The 23,486-nt window shown below is 32.9% G+C and overlaps 1 protein-coding gene across 5 annotated transcripts in view; it reads left to right on the top strand.

Annotated features, from left to right (window-relative positions):
• The window catches only part of LOC117106219 (inverted formin-2-like), a 59,870-nt gene that overhangs the window by 23,561 nt on the left and 12,823 nt on the right, over positions 1 to 23,486 (top strand). For 4 of the 5 annotated variants that reach the window (XR_004445019.1, XR_004445018.1, XM_033247568.1 and 1 more), the window contains exons 3-13: positions 1,610 to 1,725; positions 6,889 to 7,082; positions 8,459 to 8,476; positions 12,752 to 12,896; positions 14,845 to 15,652; positions 17,535 to 17,671; positions 18,828 to 18,992; positions 20,229 to 20,314; positions 21,262 to 21,362; positions 22,309 to 22,379; positions 23,121 to 23,299. Coding sequence is in view for 2 of the 5 variants with exons in the window: in XM_033247568.1 (XP_033103459.1) it covers positions 1,610 to 1,725; positions 6,889 to 7,082; positions 8,459 to 8,476; positions 12,752 to 12,896; positions 14,845 to 15,652; positions 17,535 to 17,671; positions 18,828 to 18,992; positions 20,229 to 20,314; positions 21,262 to 21,362; positions 22,309 to 22,379; positions 23,121 to 23,299 (2,020 nt within the window). In the remaining 3 variants the exon portion in view is untranslated. The remainder of the gene's footprint in view (positions 1 to 1,609; positions 1,726 to 6,888; positions 7,083 to 8,458; positions 8,477 to 12,751; positions 12,897 to 14,844; positions 15,653 to 17,534; positions 17,672 to 18,827; positions 18,993 to 20,228; positions 20,315 to 21,261; positions 21,363 to 22,308; positions 22,380 to 23,120; positions 23,300 to 23,486) is intronic. The other variant, XR_004445020.1, reaches the window with a different exon arrangement.

The raw sequence follows: 23,486 nt of genomic DNA, 5'->3' as shown, positions 1-23,486 counted from the left end.
ATAACGCCAAGAACGTGGCGTAGTGAGTGGCTTTAACAACGCCACTGCCTAGTTCACACACAAAGGCGTACGCTACGCCAGGCTTAAGCCAGCCTTACGCCGTGTGTGTGAACATAGCCTTTGACACCATTATTGAGGAAAAGGTGTGTGGAGAGAAAGAGAGAGAGAGAGAGAGAGTGGGGGTGGGGGTTGGAGTCATGCTGTTACTATCCCATTTACCAGCAAACCCTTTAAAAGGGCATTCAGGTGGGTTGGTGAACCAGGTTTTGCCAGAATCTTATCTCGGTAATCCAATTAAATATCAAAGAAGAATACCTCTACTTAAGAGTCATCACAGCAGGCATTGCTGTTTCTCAATAATTTACCAGTATAGAATTTAAAAACCAGGCTGGACAAATTTAAAAACCTGTTCAAAAAAATTTGGCATTTTTATTACCTTAGCTATAATTTCAGATAAAAATCATAATAGATATGCTTTTGAATTTTAAAAATCAATGACTTATTATGTTAGAAGTTACAACATGGTTTTTGATTTAATTGTGCTAGTCTTCTTATGAACTATTCATAATTAATGGTCTTCACTGTTAATCTTGTTACAAAATTCCCTGAAGCAGTAATTAATAGAGATAAGAAGAGATCGGCAAAACCTGGTTCAAAAATTGAAAATTTGGTAAATGGTGAAGTTTCCTCATGGGGAAAGAGAGTGAAAAACAGCAACATTGCATATTTACAGTATATTTGTCAGTGCAGTGCAATATGTTAAAACTTATACAAATCTAGCATTTGCTTTGCTGCCTCCAATGGCATGAATAGTTACAAATGTTTTTTGAATCAAATTTTTAAGTTGATTGGGTGATTTGGTTCTGGTCATTTAGGTGACATACTTACTGCGGGTGTTTTTTTTATGACAGTGTTGATGGACAAAACGATGAGAATTATAATATACTGTGGGAAGGATTAGATTAGCAATGTTGTTTACAGTATTAATAAGATATCACTGACAGCATATATACAGTACACTTGAAATATTGCTACCATGCCAACATTTATCCTTAAATATTACCATTACCATTTATAGATATACTGCCTGTTAATATAAATATTTAAAAAACATTAAGCTTTTTCAAAATAGTCAAATACTTCTAATAATACTAACAGTGCAACACAGATCTAAACATGTTTTACTCTAATAATATCTAAATTGAATCTATGTCATCTAATTGAAAAAAGTATTTTAGCTTGATAAATGCATCTTTAAAATTGTTTTTATGATATGAAGAAAACACCAAATGTCTTGCAGAGTGTTTAAAGAAAATTCAATCTTGTTTCAGAGATCATGACCAAAACATGTTGGAATGTAAACATTTTTGAAATCTATTTTATTGCACAAAAATTAACATTCTATAAATCATGCCAAGTTTTTTTTTCCCCATTGTCAACGTTAAAACAACATTTATAATTTTTATTATTCAAATATAAATTTTAATTCTAGTACCTATTCTCAAACAAATGTTTTACTATTTAAATCTTGGAAAATATAATTAATATTCAATTGAAGAATCCTGGTAAAATCCCTACAATTTCTGTAATTTTACGTTTTATATTTCAGCCCTTGATACGAAGAATGAGATGGTCAAAATACAACTTATTGAGTTGCTATCAGCTTTGTGTGTTCACTCGAGCAGTGGATACACATTGGCTATAGATTCATTGGAACATTATAAGGTAGGATTCAAAATTTTGTCTAATTGGTTTAGTGCAGCTGAAACGGTTGGTTTTCCCACTTGCAGTCGGGGTTTCAATCCTTTTTGCCGTGCATTTCGCTTCTGTCCTTGAGCACAGCACTCTATCTCCACCCAGGATTATAAATTGGTACCTGTTGGGGTTACTCTTGTGCTGATTATAGCATCAACACTTTGTGAACCCAATGATCAGGGAAAGAAGCGCTTTGTATCTGCAAAAAATGGGGCTATATAAATAATGAATAAATAGTTAAAAACTATGTATTATTAAATTCAATGTTTGGTTTCAGTATTTGTTTTATTTGCTATTCAGACTTGGAATCAATATTTCATCTTTTAAGTTAATTTTGTTCACACGTAAACATTAAAAATAGAAATTTGGAAATAAATGCCATCAAATATTGACAACTGGATTAACCAAAAAGAAATATTCAGAATAAACTATTGAATCCAGAATGATTTTATCTCGTCTGTCAATATGTACATTAACATAAACAACAATAATTTACTGAATATTTTATTTCCATCATTATCATAAAGTACGATGCGATATGATATGATAACAATTTTATTGCCATCTATTCTGTAAATTAATTGAAGTTGAACACGTTCACACAAATAAAACAAAATAAAAAAAAGGGAAAAAAAGAATGTATCTAACAACTAATAGGACACAATATAACAATGATAAAAATTTATCCTGAAGACTGCTGACAAATTTATAGCAATATACAATATACCCTAAAAGAATAGCAAAAAACATACAGAATTTTCAGATTAAACAATATCAGAAGACAGGGTAGTATGAAAAGAGGATTTAGAAAAAAATAGCATGGAGGAACCAGTTCGCTTTCACGTAAAATTGAAATGAAAAGACTACTATCTATTACAAAGAATTATTTATTTACTTATTGAAAAGCAAAATTTAATAAACTGAAAATTTAAAATGATGATAATAATACTAAAAAACATTAATTTTCACTCAGTTTTACTCATTTTTCTCTTGTTGGAGAAACCAGGACACTTGAGCATGCAATTGAATGCCAAACAATATCTATGAAAATGTTTAATTATTCACATGTATGCCCGCCTCTAGCAAAACTCTATATTTGTCGCAATTTCTGATTTTGCGCTATCACCCAAATCGTCCGAGAATTGGAACAATATCAGGTTTTTTGCGGTTTATGAAGAAGGTGTATTAGAGAAAAAATATTGAGAAATATCAATTTGTAAATATAAGTTTAACTAAAAAGTATATTTATTAAAATTATTTTGAAATACGGAAAAAAAAATTGAGAAATATCAATCAGTAAATATAAGTTTAACTAAAAAGTATATTAAAAACATTTTGAAATACAAATCCTGATATTAGGCCCAATAAAAAAATATTATTAGTTTATCACCCTTGTGCGCATGCCTTTTATGGTACTGAAAAAAAAAAAAATTGTTGGAAAATATTTTTTTTTACATTTTATTTATTTATTTTTTTTTATTTATTTTATTAAATAGTTAGTAGATATCGTTTGCATTATCTAAATCATGTTTTGCTTTGAATATCAATGCACCAGCAAACAAACCAAGGGTTATATTTGGCTTTAGCAAAATAAAAAAAAAATAAAAAATAAGCCTTCCTTCCTCATCACTTTTCCTGCCCAGATAGGGTGATAAACTAATAATATTTTTTATAGGACCTTAAAGTATGGATTTTAGAATCTATATAAAGCTGTTTTCTCGAAAACCTGATACCCAATGAACTTGATATTCATAACTTTGCAGAAATAATACTCAAACAATTTCCTGATGATGACATAATTAATGTCGAAATATTGATTCCTGATGATGACATAATTAATGTCAAAATATTGAATCCCAACACGATTACGTGTATTTCAATACTTGGAGTATGTATTATGCTTTCTTATCTGAGGTTAATCAGTGGACCTTTCGGTCAAACAGTTTCCATCATATAAACATTTTTTTTTATAAAGAAATACATACAGAATTTAAAAACACAAAAATTTCAAATTTGTTTACATTTTTCCTGGGGTATTGATAGAGCCGGTCACATATGGCCAAGCAAAGTTTTAATAAACAAGAAATAAAAAAAAAAAATGTGAGGTCTCACCACGAAATGAGACGCATCGTTGGTGAAATGATATTGAGATATTCACCAAAATAGGTCAAAGGCAACATTTTTACAAAATATTGATTTTAATGTTTTTGAATAACTTGAAACTTATATTTTATGATTGTGTACTTTTTAAATGAATTTTCGTACTAAAACAGTGTTCTGTGTGCATATTGTGTAATTCTAGTAGTATTATTTGTACATGTTAGTTTATCTTTGAGGCTGATTCTCTCAAAACCTGGTTCTCATACACCTAAACTTTAAATGCTAACATCTCTGGATCTATTTATTTTAGGGAAGCCATTCAAAGATCAAGTTAAAGCTTATAATGTGATCTACCAAAATATAATATAAACTCATTTTTTTATTTTCTAACGATAAGACTCATTTTGTAGTGAAAGCTTACAAATGACAATACCTGTACTAAGTTTGAAACTTTTGAATGAGTTGTTTGCATATTTTTACTCTGCCTTAAATTCTTGTTAAGGAAGACATTGATAACACTAGTGTGTTTGATCAGTCTGAAATGTACTTTGTTTTGCTAGTTTAATTTCAACAGCTGCCTGTATCATTTACTGCTCCATCTAGGCCTACTCTCATATTTAATGACCAGTATGTATCTATATTCCTAATTAAATAAAGAAAATATCAACAGCTGAGTGGTGAATGTAAATTTATAACACTGTAATGTATTGATGTGCATATTCAAAACTATTATATATTTAAATCAAGGTTAAATTCAACAAGCAAAGCTTTGTTCTACAGCTGAGATATGGCAGATGAGTTGCATATGGCACAGTTGTTATAAAACTTCATTGTTTTGGAATTTTCACAGATTGTAATATGCGACATACAACCTGGATATTGGAATTGTTCCTTAATTAAAAGTAGTTTACTGTAATGGTTGAGGTGCTCAACTTGCAGTCACAGGGTGCTGGATTCAATCCATTACATGACTATCACCAGCACCTGGATAATTTTTGTCAGAATACCAGATTTTTATTTTTTTTGTTTTTTAAATATTTCCAAATGTCAACCCATTGCAGTCGTCCATCCTTCCTTAGAATATTGTAAAAGTTTAACCAGAATAAACTCCCCGCACTTTTTTTATTTGCGGTTTATTGTGCATGCGTCTCCCACCAATAATACCGTATGATGACTCTTGTACATATAAGGCCAAATAAAAAAATTATTTGTTTATCACCCCCGCGGGCATGCCTTTTATGGTAATGAAAAAAAAATTTTTGTTAAATTGTTTGTTTTTTTTAATAATATTTATTTATTTTTTTCATTTATTTTATTAAATAGTTAGTAGATATTGTTTGCATTATCTAAATCATGTTTTACTTTGAATATCAATGCACCAGCAATAAGGTAGTTGAAACTATAGTCTGGAAAATGGATAACATGATACTACAATGGAACTATTAAGTGTCGACATTAAATGTCAGTCTAGCTAGCCCATGTATTAGTTGAACAGGTATGAACTTTAACCCACACATTAATTTTATTCTGAACAGTAATGAGGCACATATTAATACTATGAAAGTTGATAAGGTAGTCTGGAAAATAATAACTAGATACTACAATTTAGAGACCTATTAAATTGCATTAATGTCAGTCTAGCTATAGGCCCATGTATTAGTTAAACAGGTATAAACCAGTTATACATTAATTTAATTCTAAGTGGTAATATGAGGCATGTCATGGCAAAATGGCTAAGTTGTCACACTGGCCAGTATTGAGTAAATAGGATATCAAATATGGGAGCTAAAAAATGGCCTAGAAATCAATAATTTTTTTTTTCACTTTATTAATCCACATTTTTTTTAATTGCCTATCATTTCAAGCAAGACTAAAAAGCCACTAATGTTAAGGGGTTAAGTATTTAAAAGTAACTCATTCACAAGAGATTTAAATTGGGAAGGTTGGTAAAGACATATGAAGGTTCCAGAGAGTAACAAAATGATGGATGAACGTACTGTATATGAAAAGACAACAGTCTTAGCTTTAAGAGAACCAGCGTCAAATGATGGGATGTGAAAACATGACGACTATGTCGTACAAAAGTGAACGCATCATGGCAAGAAAAAAAAAATAGGCTCCAGCAAGAGCAGCGTGTGTCTATGCCCTACTGCATACTGCCTAATACTGTATTATACACTAATAAAGTGTCGATGGGATTCGGTTATCAGGAAATGTGTGGTGTTGTATTTTTTTTTTTTTTTTGACTTTTTGACAGTAATAAAGTACTTAAGATGACACATGACCCACCATGCACCTCCACCGGATTTACCCTTTTCTGCCAAACAAACAGATTCTTGGAGCAGAGATGGTGAATAAGTCAAAATACAGTAGTAGATTGAACTTAATCAGGCGAAAATTACAATGATGTGTGAGTGGTTCTAATTGGGAGCTAAGCTCAAGACCACCTCACATGATACTGGATCTTTTCGAGAAGAAAAATGTAACATTTGGGGGCGCTAACCCAAATATGACAAAGTATCTAAAACAAAGCCTTTAATATTGTAGATTTGTATAAATATCCAATTGAAATTGTCCCGAAGTCTTCGGAAAATATAGTGGTCATGTCTTTAATTGTAGTTAATTCCATTAAAAACTGTAATGCCATTAAAAACTGTATGCATGAATAACTTTGGAAGGCTGGATATGAAAATCATCTTTATGTTGATTTCAGGAGTTCCGTACAGTACTTTTACTCGTCAAGAACTATGTTTCAAATTTCCCAGATTTCAATTTATTAAGATTACATACTCAAGTATTTGAAAATACCAATAAAATTTTAATTTTTTTTTTACTTATGCTTCAGGTATTTAAGATTTTAATGTTTTTATGCTAAAAGTTATTGGAAGTGGTTATAATTACTTTATGTGCATTACGCATTTCACCAATGGGTTGAACAAATATTAGTGATACTTCAGACAGTTAGGTTCTAAATTTAGCTCCAGTATTTTTTGTGGGCCGGGCCTAACACATTTGTCTCTTAATTTTTCCCAGATCACAAAACAACAACGCTACCGATTTAGCTTCATGGTCAACGAGTTAAAGCAAGATGTTATCATCCCGTACAAAGCATCATTGGTCAGTTTCATCAACGCCATTCTTATATCGACGGAGGATTTTGATGAACGCATTAGGCTACGAAACGAGTTTATTGGGTTAAAGCTTCTTGATATCCTGACCCAGCTAAGGTATGGATAGTATTCATCTCTTTCTTCCGCAGGTAACAAATATTCGAACATTAATAATAAAGTTACATATTTTAGCACATACTTAGCAAAAGTATTTATCATGAGCATTGCTCAATTAAATATTGTCACCAAGCAAATTGCTATATGCTGTTGACCATATATTAAAGACCACTTTTCAAAAGGTATGTCAGTACATCTTCTCATCTCTCTACAATACAACTCTATACTTAGGTGAGATGTTATACCTTGTTTTTACAAAATCCACCGCCCCACCAATAGAATTTTATTTCTGAACTATAAGCGTACATAATATAGAAATTTCTTGAAAAAAAAATATATGATTTTTATTTCTTGAGGTCGTAGTGAGAATATTAAATTTGATTAATATGGTACGATATTACAGTCCCTGACCGAGACCCATCGCGTCTTCATTTGACTCACACAGACCTGACATGCAACAGATCAAGTTAGGCTGCGTCATACGATGCTGTCTGTGTTGGTGTAATGGTGCCCTCTATTACATTTTTTTCTTACTATCAGACACAATTTTTTTTATAAATTTTTAAAATTTTTTTAACTATTATAAATTTTATTTTTTTCCTCTTCCTAGGTGCTTTTGCCACAATTACTTTGCTATTAAATGAGAAAAATATTGTTACCCTCCTCAGAAGATTGTGAATTTTTTACAAAATGATATATTTTGCTAAACAAGGTGTAAAATGTCCCATCTCGCATGTTTAATTTCACAAGGGAGGGGCAATAAATACTGACGAAACTCAATTGTTGCATCTAGATGCTGTGCAATTGATAGATATATAGTTTACATACAGTAGGCCTACATCATTCTTTAACTATATGCTATTAATATACAATATAATGTATGTTTGTCTATAATTGTTTGTTATTGTTTGTTGTTGCTTGATAGGAAAAAAATAATGATAGAAATAATGGCCTATTCTTGTATATTCATTTTATTAAAATTTGTAAAATTTGTCTTCCTTGCTATAACTTTGGTTAACATGCTTTGATATAAAATGTTTTAACATTAAAATATAAAATATGTTTTTATATTAAAAACCAAGTTGAGAGAACATTAGTTGCCTAAATTTGAAAATTTTTGCTTGGGTTTTTTGCTTTAATTTGCATGGAATTTGTTTATAACAAATTAATTTTGTGGTGTCATGTGTATGCTGTTATCTGTTTATGAATACTTTGTGAACAAAATTCAATTCCATTATAATGTTTTATATATTTTAACACCATTTTTTGATATCATGTTTTACATTTTACATCGTTTAATTTTAGTGCTTCATCTGTTAACCTTTTTATATATTGTTCGTCTTTATTCTTTATCAAAATAATTTCTAACTTTGAAGACTGGACATAGACTCAAGGTGAGGAATCCATGGTATCTCTTTAAATAATTCATTGCAGCTTTTATTTCATTCATTTACAACCTGCTTACCCCATCATGCACTAGGATGTTTCTTTTTGTTTCAATATACCTTGTTTACACGGCCGTTTGCTATAAGATAGGACCAATGATCTCCTGTCTCCCATATACACAATAAAAAAATTATCGGTTGTACCAGGAAGTCACGTTATTTGAACTGTCCTGAAAGAAACATGCACATTGCTGCTTGTTTTGAAACTCTTTGTCAAAAAAGTTTTAAAATGTATGTAATAATAAAAATTTAATATTTCAAATAATTATTGGTATCGGTGTTTATCAACAGTGACTTCCAGTGACGACTCACACAGGTCAAACAACAGCTAATTTGCATAAAAATCATGACGATGATCTTTGTTAACACCCCTGTGATGCAGAGGTAGCTCAGTAGACCATCACGGTTACTGATCTGTTATGCGGAGTTATTAACTCTGTTTACACCGCCACTTAACACCTATAATATATAAACCGATAAATGCGATCTCCTGCCGTGTAAACCAGGCTTATAGTGGGTAACATGTTCTGCAAAAATATACTTTTCTCTCACAGGTTCCAGTTCTTTATAAGTCTTAAAGTATTAAGGCGTGCAGAGTTTTAAGCCGGGCATTCACTGCGTCATTTGAGATTCATACAAACGTTGGCCAACAAATTTAAAGGCAAAATTTAATACAATACTCCATGCTCAATTCAAAGCCAATCTGATATTTGTTTCTTGAAAGTCCTAGCAATGCATACTCTGGGCTTTTGCCACAGAAATAGACTGAATCAGCAGCTCGGGTCACATGACTTATGGTGTTTATTAGGGTTTGTTTACATCTATCGCGATCGCGAGACGACAGTGCATTGAATATGGCTTCGCCTTGTTATTGATGTGAGTCACATCATAGATGTTGCAAATGCAACAAGGAATATTATTCATGGCAAATGCTATCGCAGCATGAAAAAAATAAAAATTAAATCATAGGATGACATTATTATTACTTACTGGCACTAGGATGTACCATACCAACTAGCCGGCCTATTATCACCAGCCTGTATCACTAGTTTGGTTGAGCAATCAGTACCGTTAAGGGTTTTTTCTACTTTATTACCTACAGGTACTCGACAGAGATATATAGTCGAGGCATAACAACTCCCTCCCTGCTCCGGGCCCTGGTCAAGGCTTACTCACAGTGAGTGCAGCCTAGGGGCCTAACTGTATGTAGCCTACCGTACACTAGCACCATTCCAGAGCCTAAATAAAATTCACAGAGAATGCCAAAGTAATTATAAATCACTATTAAAAAAAAACAAAGGCCTACTGCCTTGCTTTGCTTTGGGTCCCTGTCTAAAACACATCATAACTCTCAATATGCTGTGTTCAGTGAGCGCACTGTGGTTTACGATGTGTATGTTTACATTTTGTACCCTGTACTATATATCACGTGACCAGTAATAGCTGGAGCCGCCGATTCGGTCTATTGCTGGTACATGAAATTGGATGTAAAGTGTGCTGCGAGGGGCTTATAACTGAGGTGGGCTTATACTCGACGAACTGCGGTATAGCGCAAACCCTGGGTCTGAGTTTGGGAACAGAGGAATTGATGCTACTTTCTATTCTGATGAATATTTATTTAATTTATTTTGTTGGAATAGAAATTTCAAACTTCACCCCTCTCTCTTCATCATCGTTATTGTTATATGATGTTGACATTGTTGCTATTATCTTCAAATACCATAATTTCATTTGGCTTCATGTAGTTTTCATATTGTTGTATTATTGAGATGTTTCTTAAATTTTTACGCTAATTATAAAAATTGCTATTTATGTTGTGTATACTTAATTGTACCTATTGAAATATGATTTCATGTTTTTATTTTACGTTTCATTTATTAACCTGCTTAATTCTTTTTAACAACCTCATACTTTGATAGCATCATCAGTGCATTGTCTCCTTTAATATTACTACAATATTATTATCCTGCTTTTGTGGCCAAATTTATTACAAGTATTATCATCCTCTGTCCTATCACCATCCTCATCATTCCTATCACTGTCAAAAATCATTATCTTCATCATCATCATGATGACCATCATCACAAGTCAAATACATATCATCACCTATCAATATCATTATTATTGTTATTATAACATCAACATTATCACCATCATCATTATCATTATCATGATCATAAGCATCATCACCATTTTACCATCATCATCAACGTCGTCACAAACATTATTCTGTCCTATCATCATCCTTATTCCAATAAGCATCACATCATCATTATCTTCATCGTCATCAAACAGCTTCACCACCACCATCATCATCATCACAATTCAACATCTATATCATGATATATCAACATCATTATCAACATCAACACCAATATCATGATTATCATAATCATCATCACCATTACCACCATCATCAATATCTTCACAAACATTATCTCTCCTATCACCATCCTCATCATTTCTATCTTTACCACAAATCATGATTATCATTGTCATAAACATCATCATCATCATAATCACCATCACCAACATCACAACTAAACATCATATGTCATCTTCATGTATCAATAAAATTATTAATATCAACATTGTCATCGTCAGCAGCATAATCATCATCATCACTATCATCATCATCATCACCATCATCATTATCATCATCATCATCACTATCATCATTATCATCAACATCTTCACAAACATCATCGTTACTATCATCGTCATTATTTTGTCATAATCATCATCCTCCTTTCATTATCGTGGATGACACTTTTCAGAGTGTGTATTTTTGAATTTATATGATGCTTGTCTGCATTTGTCATTTTTTTTTTGTTTTGTATTTTATATTATATGTGGCTTTTAATAGCTGAAATAAAGATTTGATTGATTGATTGATAATAATTATTATTAAAGATGAGCATCAACATGATTCTCTTTTTGATTACTGTATTTCTCATCATCATATAAGTCTAACATATTTTATTATTATTATTATCCCAAAATAATAAGAATGATCATTTCTTTTTCTTTATCTTTTGCTTCTCGTCATCATTCTATTATAACAATTGTTTTCTTCATTAACCTTATTAATATACTGTTTGTGGTAAAGACAAGCCAAACCAGTCAATCCTCACAAGAGAGAAAAAAAAAAAAATAAAAAAAAAAAATCAATTTTTAGTTAATAAATACAGGGTTAAGCAATAAAGTAAAAGTTATAAAATGGTAACCGAATAATTTAAATTTGACATCGTTATGAACTTACAGGTGTTCAAATCTTATACACATCTAGATGTGTATAAGAGACAGGCATCAACATGATTCTCTTTTTGATTACTGTATTTGTCATCATCATATAAGTCTAACATATTTTATTATTATTATTATCCCAAAATAATAAGAATGATCATTTCTTTTTCTTTATCTTTTGCTTCTCGTCATCATTCTATTATAACAATTGTTTTCTTCATTAACCTTATTAATATACTGTTTGTGGTAAAGACAAGCCAAACCAGTCAATCCTCACAAGAGAGAAAAAAAAAAAAATAAAAAAAAAAAATCAATTTTTAGTTAATAAATACAGGGTTAAGCAATAAAGTAAAAGTTATAAAATGGTAACCGAATAATTTAAATTTGACATCGTTATGAACTTACAGGTGTTCAAACAAACAGCTGTTTAAATAACAGTATTAAAAAAATTGGCATTATAAATTTACAATAAGACACAGGCAGGAACAATCAAATCGTAAAAAAATCGTTTTAACAACATCAAAAATGGGAAAATTAATAACATAGCATGATGTTTAAAATATATAAATGTTAATTTAGTGCAATAAAATATATTTTAAAATGTTGACATTCTAACATGTTTTGGCTGCTATCTCAGAAACAAAATTTGCAAGGAGTGACTTGTTTGGCTTGTCTTTACCATATATGATTAAAAACAAAAGCTAATGTTTGAGTGATTGATAATATTCAATAGTGATTGATTGATTGATTGATTGATTGATTGATTTATAATGAAGACACCAACCTAAAAAAGATCATCTTGCTTCTCATTATCACTCTTATCTGTTTTATTTTTTTTATCATAAGCATCAATAAAATTTTATTACAACAATGGCTTTTCAATATTAAACCCTTTTTTCATATAAAACGGTAATTTATCATAATCAGTGATATAAAAAATTCCTAATATTTGACTGACTGATTATTAATTTTTGATAGGGATCTTGATAAAGACCACCCAGACTTGACCATCCAACTTGACGTGTTTGATGATCATAAAGAGCAAGATGACGGGGAATTGCAACATCCAGATGGAATTGACCTCAACAGCCCTGTACATGTCTTTGATGCAGTCTTTAAAAGAGTATGAACTTTTCAGTTATTTAGTGTATTAATAATGTTTGTCAGGATTTGAACTCAATACCCAAAGATAATCGGAAGGTCTTGGGTTTGATTCCCCATCAGGTCACAGGCTTTTCTCAATCCCTGTAAATGTCTTTGATGCAGCCATTTAAACGGTATGAATTATATATTACGTTTATATTAGTAGAGCTTTTAATTAAAATTACATTTGAAACCATGAAATTCTGAAGGCTAATACCGAAGGTCTTGCGTTCAAATCCCAAGTTGAACATTTATTTTCCAAGCAGCTTTGGTCTCCTAATTAGAATGATAGATAAAATAATTTATTGGATTGGTCTTTTTTGGAGGGGTCTTTAATTTAAGGGAGACCTATGCCTATCAACTGTTATCATCGCCATTTTAAGTTCTTGGCTTCAATTGGTGGAATATCTGATCAGTAATCAGCTTGGTTTCAAATCCTGCTGGGTTCCTGCGGCTTTAAGTATCACTATTGGAGATGTTTCTCCATACTATTACTAGGAAGGTTTTGCAAAAAAAAAATGTTGTATTTTCGTTTTTGTTAAAACATATATTCTGTTTCGCACTTGACAAACTTGTGTGAGTACAGCAAACAGTCTTGCTATCCATGAGAAAATTAGCAAATTTTGATCCTGTTTTACAATATTCTTTAATAATGACATCTTATAAGGTGATGTATCCGTCTCAGAGAGCTGCTTGCAGCACCATTTCCACCTGCAAGAGCAGCCTTTTCTGCATTTCTTTTATTATTTTTTGGAATTTATAGTTATTAAAAATAGTAGAAAAGGCTGATTTTCCCAAATCAGCAAGTGAAAGGTTGGCAACATCAAGACAGCACCCAATCTTTTTATTATTAACATGCATACATTACTCAGCATCAATTTTATGTTGTTAATGTTAATTATATTAAAGTTGATATCTGCTTATCTAGTTTACGAATATGATTGATGATTCTCGTAAAATTTGGATAGGTATGTTGTGACAGTAATAATTAGGATCAGCTCATAAATACATATGGGATTAAGCTGTGGCAGTCATTACAGTATGGGGATTGGCTCGAAAATTTTAAAATATACTACGTGGGCCAAATTAATCAATCGTTCCATTTGTATGGTGCGGACTCCGATAGTCATTGCTCAGCGGGTAACCGTATTTGTGATTGTTTTCATAAAGATTGTGGGAGTCCCAAAATTAGGCCCAACACCAATTTAATATTTCAAACATTCCCTTTGCTACATTACGTCTGTGGGGATGCATATCCGTGTAAGATTAGCATGTGTGTCCCGTGTAATATCATGTCATGCCCCGAAATTCTTTGCATGAATGTGTGCATCATTCCACTGCTGATTGTTAATTGAACCAAATTATAACAAGGTTTAATTCAATCAAGTCAAAAATAATAAATAGCAGAAGACAGAGCACGCAGCTTCCCAATATAGTGGAACATCTGGTCAAAATGCATAGTGGGTACACGGACAGCAATTTTACCCCGTCTGCATGGCAGCTCTATAATATGAATAATAAAAGGTGTCACTCTGGTTGTTTGTTTCCTGTAGTTTCGATCCACTTGGTCAAATGGTCAAATTTTATCCCACTCATGGGAGGGCGGATGTTCCATCAGTTTTAGTGCAAATATGCGGAACAGGTAATTTTTCTGCTATTTAAGTTCTTTGATCACATGAAGACGATGGTGTTTCAGTAGGAATTTTGTCTGCGGGCATTCTTCCCATGTAGCAATTTGACTTTGGGGAATCAGGTGTTGGTTTAAGGCAACTACATCCTGTACTTGATAAGGCCCTTTCCTGTTCGATGCAAAAGAAATAGGAAATAATAAAATATGAGTAGATGTATTGACATGAACTGCCAATTTAAATGTGGTGATAGTATTACAATTTGATTATATACAGTATGCAATTTTTGAATTTCTATAGGTCTGTGAAAGCCCCCAAGCAGCCAGTCTGTTAGCGATTCTGCAGGACTTGTTTCTACTTGATATGGACAATGAAAATACAGATGCGATCTGGCACCTGATAGAGGTGCTAGTCAGAAAAGCGGTACAAATGGACCAAGATGAGATCATGAAGGTTTTTACTGAACATAAGAATCATGTAGTTGCTATGCTACCACCCAAGAAATTTGTGAGAAAGCAGGGAAAAACAGATGATGAAAAATTAGCTTCCAAAAAACCATGCAAAATTGGCAGTACACAGACTGATATTAAAGTGTTTATGCGTGCAGAGGCTGCGTCGCAGACTACAGGAGAACCACAGACAAATACTGCTAGCCCTACACCAGCAATTCCACCACCACCACCTCCATCAAGCATTTGTATTCCTCCACCGCCTCCGCCACCACCACCACCAGGAGGTATGGTGCCACCTCCGCCACCACTTCCTGGTGCTGGAGTACCTCCACCACCACCACCACCATTCCCTGGTGCTGGTGTACCTCCACCACCACCATTCCCTGGTGCTGGTGTACCTCCTCCTCCACCACTTCCTGGTGGTGGTGGTGTTCCACCACCACCACCTTTCCCAGGTGGTGGCGCTCCACCACCACCACCACCATTCCCGGGTGGTGGTGCTCCTCCACCTCCACCACCAGGCGGTTGGATAACGCCTCAGGTAGCTTCAACTAATTTTGCAACTCCCGTACCCAGGCCAAGCAAGAAACTGAAAGTTGTCAACTGGGTGAAGATCAAGCCAACCGAACTACAACGCCAGGCCTCGCATGCTGACAGTAAGACCAACAGCATTATATTTTGTGGGATAATTAAAGAATTGGGCACACACTGCATCACACGATGATCAGACGACCGCTGGCTGACAAATCCGTCTCTACCGTCTGTGGGTATGCTAACAGTGCAACGCCATCTAATGATTGCCACTGTCACTTTGATAAAAAGTGGTCCATTATGTGGTTGTCATCATGCACTGTGGATTCGCGTCGGTCGTAGATCATCCAGTGCAGTATGTGCCCGATATTTATTTAGTTTTGATGGAACTCATGATCTAGTGTTGGAATAAGATCCAGATTTGTGTACATTTTTCTGTGTAAATCAAATCATATGAAACAACAAGTTTGAACTGGTGGTAGCCACTGTGTGTGCACTAAACCATGGAGATTCATTATTAACTTCATCTGCTGCTCTGCATGTGTTTTACCCGGGGAGGTGTAATGCAAGTATAAATAAGCGCACTCTCTCTTTCAGACCTATAAGCCATTGGTCCAGTGTTCAATATGGCCTTGCACATTAAAAAATGCGGTACACTCTTATAAAGAGTAGGGGATTGTCTTCCGGTGTACTGCCCAATCAAGCATTGGAAGGATCCCACTGGATATGAAAGTCTTTGGATTTTCATGGGTTGTCTTTGTTGTTCATACCAAATATATTCAATCCATTATAATTCAAATCTAATTAATTGATGCAAAATTATAATTTACATAGCATCACAATTCCTTAAAGGTCAATAATGTAAACAAAACAAAATCAAATATTTAAACAATAATAATAAGGTACCAGGACAAATAGTATATGTTTGATATAAGCAATAGCAAAAGTGTTGTATTGTTATCCTAATTATTAAGCTACTGTGATGTATATATAAATTAATATTTTTTTATTTTCTAAAATAATAGTTGAAGTTGGTATAATACTTTGATGGCTCAGTGTAGGAAAATCAATTAACTAGTTGAACCTATAAATACAGAATAATAAAATACAGAATAATTGTAAGCCAGAGGCATACAGGTTATTGTAGCAACATAGATTATTATTATATTAATAATGTAATATAACTGGTTTTAATTCAATCCATAAGAGGCCTTGAAGAACTGACTTGGTTTTAGAATAACAAATCCTATTGTTTGTATGGGCAATTTGCCAAATCCAGGCAAAATTAGGAAAATATTACAATTTATTCATATAATAATCTCGTGCATAGGTAAAGGTAATAAGCAAAAGCCTGTATAATTGTGGTGCCTGCATATTTTTCCACATTGATAAGACTGAATTGGAGCACCAACTTGACCCCTACTCTTTTGGCGTGACCTCTAATCTTTCATACTGTAGATATATTGGCCATGGCTCATAGTGTCATTCATGGAAATAATTGTTCAATTGACAATATTTGTTACCAATAGAACCTTGAGCAATCAGTGTCTTGATCCGGTGCCAATCAATGATAAGGAAACAAGATGCTGCACCCCTTCCTTAAGCCTAGTCTGGCACAGAATCAAATTATCTTTGAAAAAAAAAAATTGTATGCCCATATATAGTCATGATGTGCCTATATATGGTCATGATATGTTGAAATAGTTCATCTGGTTTGAATACCATGAACTGTTGATGGTTTTAGTTCCAATCGCTCGTAAGTGTTGCTGAAAACACAAGAAACGTCGCAAGTATGTATATATTACTGTGGTTTAGTAAAAACAAATTTAAATTTACTATAGGGTCTTGATGATGTCATGTTTTTATTGTCACATAAAATGTAAAAGTATGGACATCCACTTAACTCATTATTGTATCATGACATGTATAAATTATTATTAATAATATCGGATAATTTTGTAATTTAGAACATCAATATAAAAGTAATATAATGTGCGTCTTCAACAGAACAGAATGTATGGATAAAAGTAAAGGAAAAGGAATCTCCTTTGACTCCAGACTATGAGGTTTTAGAAGAGCTTTTCTGTCAAGCGCCGAAGGTTGAGAAGAAAACTGACGAAAAGAAAAAGAAGGCACCAACAGAGGTATGTTGACCAAATGCATTTTCTGACTTTTGTAAAATACATATTTTACTGTATATTAGATGCGAGGTTCTCTGAGTCAACATATGAACGAGGCTTTGTGTCTGTAGCAAGAAAATGTTTTAGGATTAAGCCAAGCTCCCACTGCACTTGACGGTCATCGGCTGACGCGTTCCATTGGCAGTGAGGTGTGCGACTGATTTTTATCCAGCACAATATTATATGCTTTGTCTAATATTCTTGCACATTGAATCAATTTTCAATGGAATAGACCTTTCGGCTAAGGCCCTTAGATATTATTGCTAATCGGCCGTCTTGAGGCAAAACAATATAACTGACATTTTTTTCAATTTTGAGATATTATAATTTGGGAGTATATTAAACACTTCTGCATTACCTGTGAAAAATTTCAGGTCTCAACAATGAGTCATTTCAGAGATAGCACCATCTATCACAAATCTTTAAATCTAGTGATTTACGATGTTGATACGTTGTTTTGCCTCGGAATGAATTAAAAAATTGTTTTGAGCTGGTGGAATTTGGCAAGGCAAAATCAACTGGTTAATGGTGTTTTCATATCAATAATCTTAACAGCGACGTATGATGCATGTGATTGCCCAAAACGTGATAAATTCTTATGTTGCACTTGCAACAATACCGAGCCTGACATGTTTCCAAGGCAAAACAACGTATCTGTGAATATTGCTAATAACTTTGCAATAAACAAACTGTTGTAATTAAAATTTTACATATAAGCACAATGTCTATGATATATAATCCTGCAAAAAATCCAAAAGGGTACAACAAAACTCTATTTTCTCCAAAAGTGAAAATTTCGAGCCACGTCATTTTGCCACGGAACGGTTGTAATATAAGTATAACAGCATAAACATATTTAAAATTAGCTAAAACATGTTCAATGTGGGAGAACATGTATGTTTGTTCATGGCCCTATTCTGATTGGTCAGTTGTTAAATTTGATTTGACAGTCTCCCTAAATATCAAGGACCTTTTTGAGCATCTTCGCCTTATTCAAAATCATGCTTTTCTGACATTCTGATCTGTACTAATAAATTCTAGCCTTTTCTTTAATTCTTATATGATATAGGTCTATATAACATTAATGTTTTTGGATTAAATGTTTGAATGCTATTTTTAGATAAATTTACTTGACGGTAAGCGTAGTCTGAACATCAACATATTCCTGAAACAGTTCCGCAAACCAAACGAGGTCATTATCGACATTATAAAGAATGGTGACAGCAAAAGCTTTGGGTCTGACCGACTCAAAGCCCTTCAAAAATTACTTCCAGAAAAAGATGAGGTACAGTAAGAACTTAAAATATATTGAGCTACGGGGCTATATAAAACTACACTGTTATTGTTATATACCACGAAATGAGACGCATCGTTGGTGAAATCATATTGAGATATTCACCAAAAAAGGCCAAAGTCACCATTTTTACAAAATTTTGATTTTAATGTTTTTGAATAACTTGATACTTATATTTTATGATTGTATACTTTGTAAGTGAATTTTCTTGCCAAAACAGTGTTCTCTGCACATATTCTGTAAATCTAGTCATATTATTTGTACAGGTTAATTTATCTTTGAGGCTGATTTTCTCAAAACATGGTTCTTATACACCTAAACTTTAAATGCTCACATCTCTGGATTTACTTATAGTAGTGAAGCCATTCAAAGACCAAATGAAAGCTTATAATGTGATCTACACAAATATAATACAAACTAAATTTTTGAATTTCTAACCATGAGACTCATTTTGTGGCGAGACCTCACATATTACTATAAAATAGTTCTTTATGCAACCAAAAGAAGCAGAAACAGTGAAACTTTAGTAACCCTACTAATTATATAATAGTGAAGACAAATACTACATGTGGCAAAGACAAGCCAAACAGTCATTCATCGCAAATCATGTTTCAGAGAAAGTGGCCAAAACATGCTGGAATGTCAACATTTTTGAAATACATATTTTAATGCACTAAACTAACCTTTCTATACATCATGCTATGTTGTTACTTTCCCCATTGTCAATGTTACACAAAATTGTTAACGATTTTGTGGTGGTCTCTGCCTAAGAAATACCCAAAATCTTGAAGACTATTATTTCTCAAATATTGTTTTTAAAGCAATGGTTAAACTCCTGTAACGAAATGCCAAATGTAAATGATTCTTTTACCATTTTAATAAAATAATAATAATAATAATAATAATAATAATAATACTGTATTTATATAGCGCCTAACAGATCACAGATCCCTCTAGGCGCTTTACAATTCTTAATTTAATTTAATTTAATTTATGGTAAAAAACTATCCCCCGCCGGATACCAACCCGGTATTTCAGAGTCAAGGTTTCGGGGGCCAGGAATTTTACTCTTTAACCCTTTATTAATAACTTAAAATCTTTGTGAGGAGTGACTGGTTTTCCAACCAGAATATAACTATAATATAAAAGTGAGAAATAACACAATTTTTGATGCTCTAATGATGTGAATATATATCAAAGACTTTAATACTTTTTTTTTTGTTTTAGTTGTCCATGCTGAAGTCATTTGATGGTGATGAGACAAAGCTTGGTTCTGCAGAGAAGTTCCTGCTTATGCTGTCAAATCTGAAGAAGTAAGTGAAGTCAGATATATAATTTTAAGCCTTGCTCATGTCACCCTTAAAACTAGACAACTCAAATATTATCGACTGACCCTTGGCAACCAGCCAACAACTGTGACCAACTTGCGAGCAAATTTGGATTGCATGATTTGAGGTGACATGAGTGTTCCTTGCAATCAAAAGCAAATGAAAACCATCGTTGCTCTAATAATTGCTGTCTTTGTTCGATTTTGATGCGATACAAAGTAACTGTCAAGTGCTTATGGTCATGTGCCAGTAACTCTCCCGTTTACCAAGTCGCAGAAGTCTCCCAGAAATAAACACGGCCTTCCGCACTTCCGCAAGCAAGAATCTTCCGGATAATAAACCATCTAACGAAAATTCATAATATTTTGCATGTTTTTACTACTTTATTATAAATTGTCTCACGGAAGTCGGTGCTGATGGGTATCACATTAAGCACAGCAAAATAAACTTAAGTATGTTAACAGAAGCTCATTTAACCAGATTTTCCGGAAGGAATTTCTTTCAACTTTACCCTTGCTGTAGTCTGTTAGATGTGCACATGCGCTCACACCAACGTTGCCTGGAAACTACTTTGTAGCAGTCGAAAACGACATAAGCACTCTGAGTAACTGCTTCTACACAGTCGCTTGTAAATGCCGTTAGCTGGGTGGTTGTGGGTCAAAGTTGACATCAGTGCTACAGAGAACTACTTTAAAATTGGGATGGTATCTTATGAATCTAATGGTTGATGTTGAGTAAGAAGAGGCGAGATATGATCATGTTTTCTCAAATAATTATGAACTAGCTTAGCCGCTCTGTTCTGCAAAAGCTGAAGATGTTTGATTTCTTTGTTAAATTAGCCAAAAAATAATTAATTACAGTATTAATTTAATTAATATATTAATTAATTAACCATATGATTATCATGATTTGTTGTATCTATTTTTTTAAAGTTATAAACTGCGAATAGAAGGAATGCTACTGAAAGAGGATTTTTCTGAAAAGATTGAGTACTTAAGACCATCATTACATACTATACATAATGCCTGTGATGGTAAGTGAAACATACAGTAGAACCCCTCCTTTGGGACACCCATATTCAGGGAAACCTCCTATTAAAGGGGCACTTTTCTGTAAAACGAGGAGAAATATATCTTGTAACACTACGGCTATTCTCTATTAAGGAGACACATCTATCAAGGAGACACTTTCTAAGAGTGAAAAATGGTCAAATACATAATTAACCCCTAAGGGGACACTTATACTTTTATTTTATCAAAACACTGCTACAGTGGTCTCAACATAAGAAAAACTCATTTAAGTTTATATTTTGACACGTTTTGAGCAATATATACTTAACATAAAACCAGAATTATTATTGTTTTAATTATATTTCTGTTGATTTAATATCATGAATGAATTGTTTTTGCATTGGAAATTATTGTTAAAAATTAGTTATGATTCTAGCTGTAACTTATTCTTAGTTAATTATGAAATTATAAAAAGACTGTTTGTCTCCCCACTATATCCTCCCCTGGCCAATAGATGGACATGACATCAGTAGGAAATTTTCACTCCTTCTGTCAGACAAACATAGACCACTTGTTGTCTGATGCTATGTTTAAGCTTTTAAACTAAAAATATCACCAACATTATTGTGTCAACATTATAGTGATTTAAATTAATTATATTGTAGTCTAAAACTGTCCCACTTGTACCTAACCAGTGGTTTTAATTTGTAGTCCTGACTCCTGTCTCAATGCATGTCCTTGGTTCTGGCCCCAGTTGGAATTTTTGAATCCCCCTGTGGCATTTTTGGAGCACGCTTGAATAGAGGGCTCCTGTTGATTTGCTTTAGCAGGCATGACATTTTCCTCGACCGTTGTATACTGACAAATTTTGTTTTTGTTTTTGCCTATATAATTTTCAGCTTTATATTTCAATTGTTCTAAATAAAATAATGCATTGAATGCAATTATTTTTCGTCACCTTCTTAACAGATATCTTAAGCAGTGAAACTATTGAAGAATTTCTTGTTCTTATCTTGAATATTGGTAATTTCATGAACTCCGTAAGTAAATTTTCTTTTTTTTTGAAGTTTTAAAATTAGTGAAGAAGACTTTCATATTTAAATTAAACCATGTTGTTAGTATATGAGTGGTTATTGTAGGATTGGCATATTGCCTGTTTAGTTGGTTCATAGTTGTGCTGCCCTCTGGGTTGTTGTTGTTGTTCCAGCATGGCTGCTGGCGAGGCCGTAAAGTGTTTGGTAGAATAAACGTTTCCATTCTAGTTTATACTGGACCAAATACTACAGTTATCACAATATATTATATGTAAAGCAATTTACATAAAATCCTTGATGTCCAATCCCCCAACTCCGTCTTGCTTCACATAGTATTAAATTTATATAATGTACATTATTTTTATTTTTATTCTTATTTTTGACATTTTTTAATTATTATTGTATTACTGTCAATATATTGTATTGTATATTATATTATATTGTTTGCTCGTTTTAACTTTGATGAATTTTATCTTAGAATTTTATTTTCATTGTAATTTTCGGTATTTTTAGGTCTCCAAATTCTTAAATAGTTTTACTGAATTTTATTGTACATTTTAAATTTTTGTGAAGTTTGCAATAAATTTACCTTGTATCTCGAACCTTTATTTTAATCTCTCTTCTGAATGTAATCAAGATTTATGCTTTTGTTTACTATGCTTCACTATTGTGTGAACGCATTTATTGTATTTGAGTACCACTAATGTTAACAGGTATGTTTGAGTAAATATTATTAATATTTATTAGGGTTGCTATGCTGGTAACGCAGCTGGTTTCAAAGTCTCCTCCTTACTGAAGTTAATCGACACGAAAGCCAATAAACCGAGAATGAATTTAATGCACTATATTGTTGAAAGAGCGGAAGAACAAAACAGAGGCATGCTTGACTTTCCAGATGAGATGGAGAGTTTACATGATGCTTGCAGGTAAAGTAATTATATCACCCTCATCGCTGCTTACAAGGGAATATATTTAGTGGGATATCTACAGTTTAAGTATTGAAATACAGGTAGGGGCGGGTGATGGGGTGTATGAATGTGGAGGAAGGCTTGATGACTAAGTGAGCGGGAACTAGCAGCTGGCAAAATAAGGTGGCATGAGAACCCCTCCTTT

Source organism: Anneissia japonica, unplaced genomic scaffold (assembly GCF_011630105.1).
Source record: "Anneissia japonica isolate Jap-2015-1 unplaced genomic scaffold, ASM1163010v1 scaffold827_len218306_cov157, whole genome shotgun sequence".
Lineage (NCBI taxonomy): Eukaryota > Metazoa > Echinodermata > Crinoidea > Comatulida > Comatulidae > Anneissia > Anneissia japonica.
This window is presented reverse-complemented; position numbering and strand designations above follow the sequence as displayed.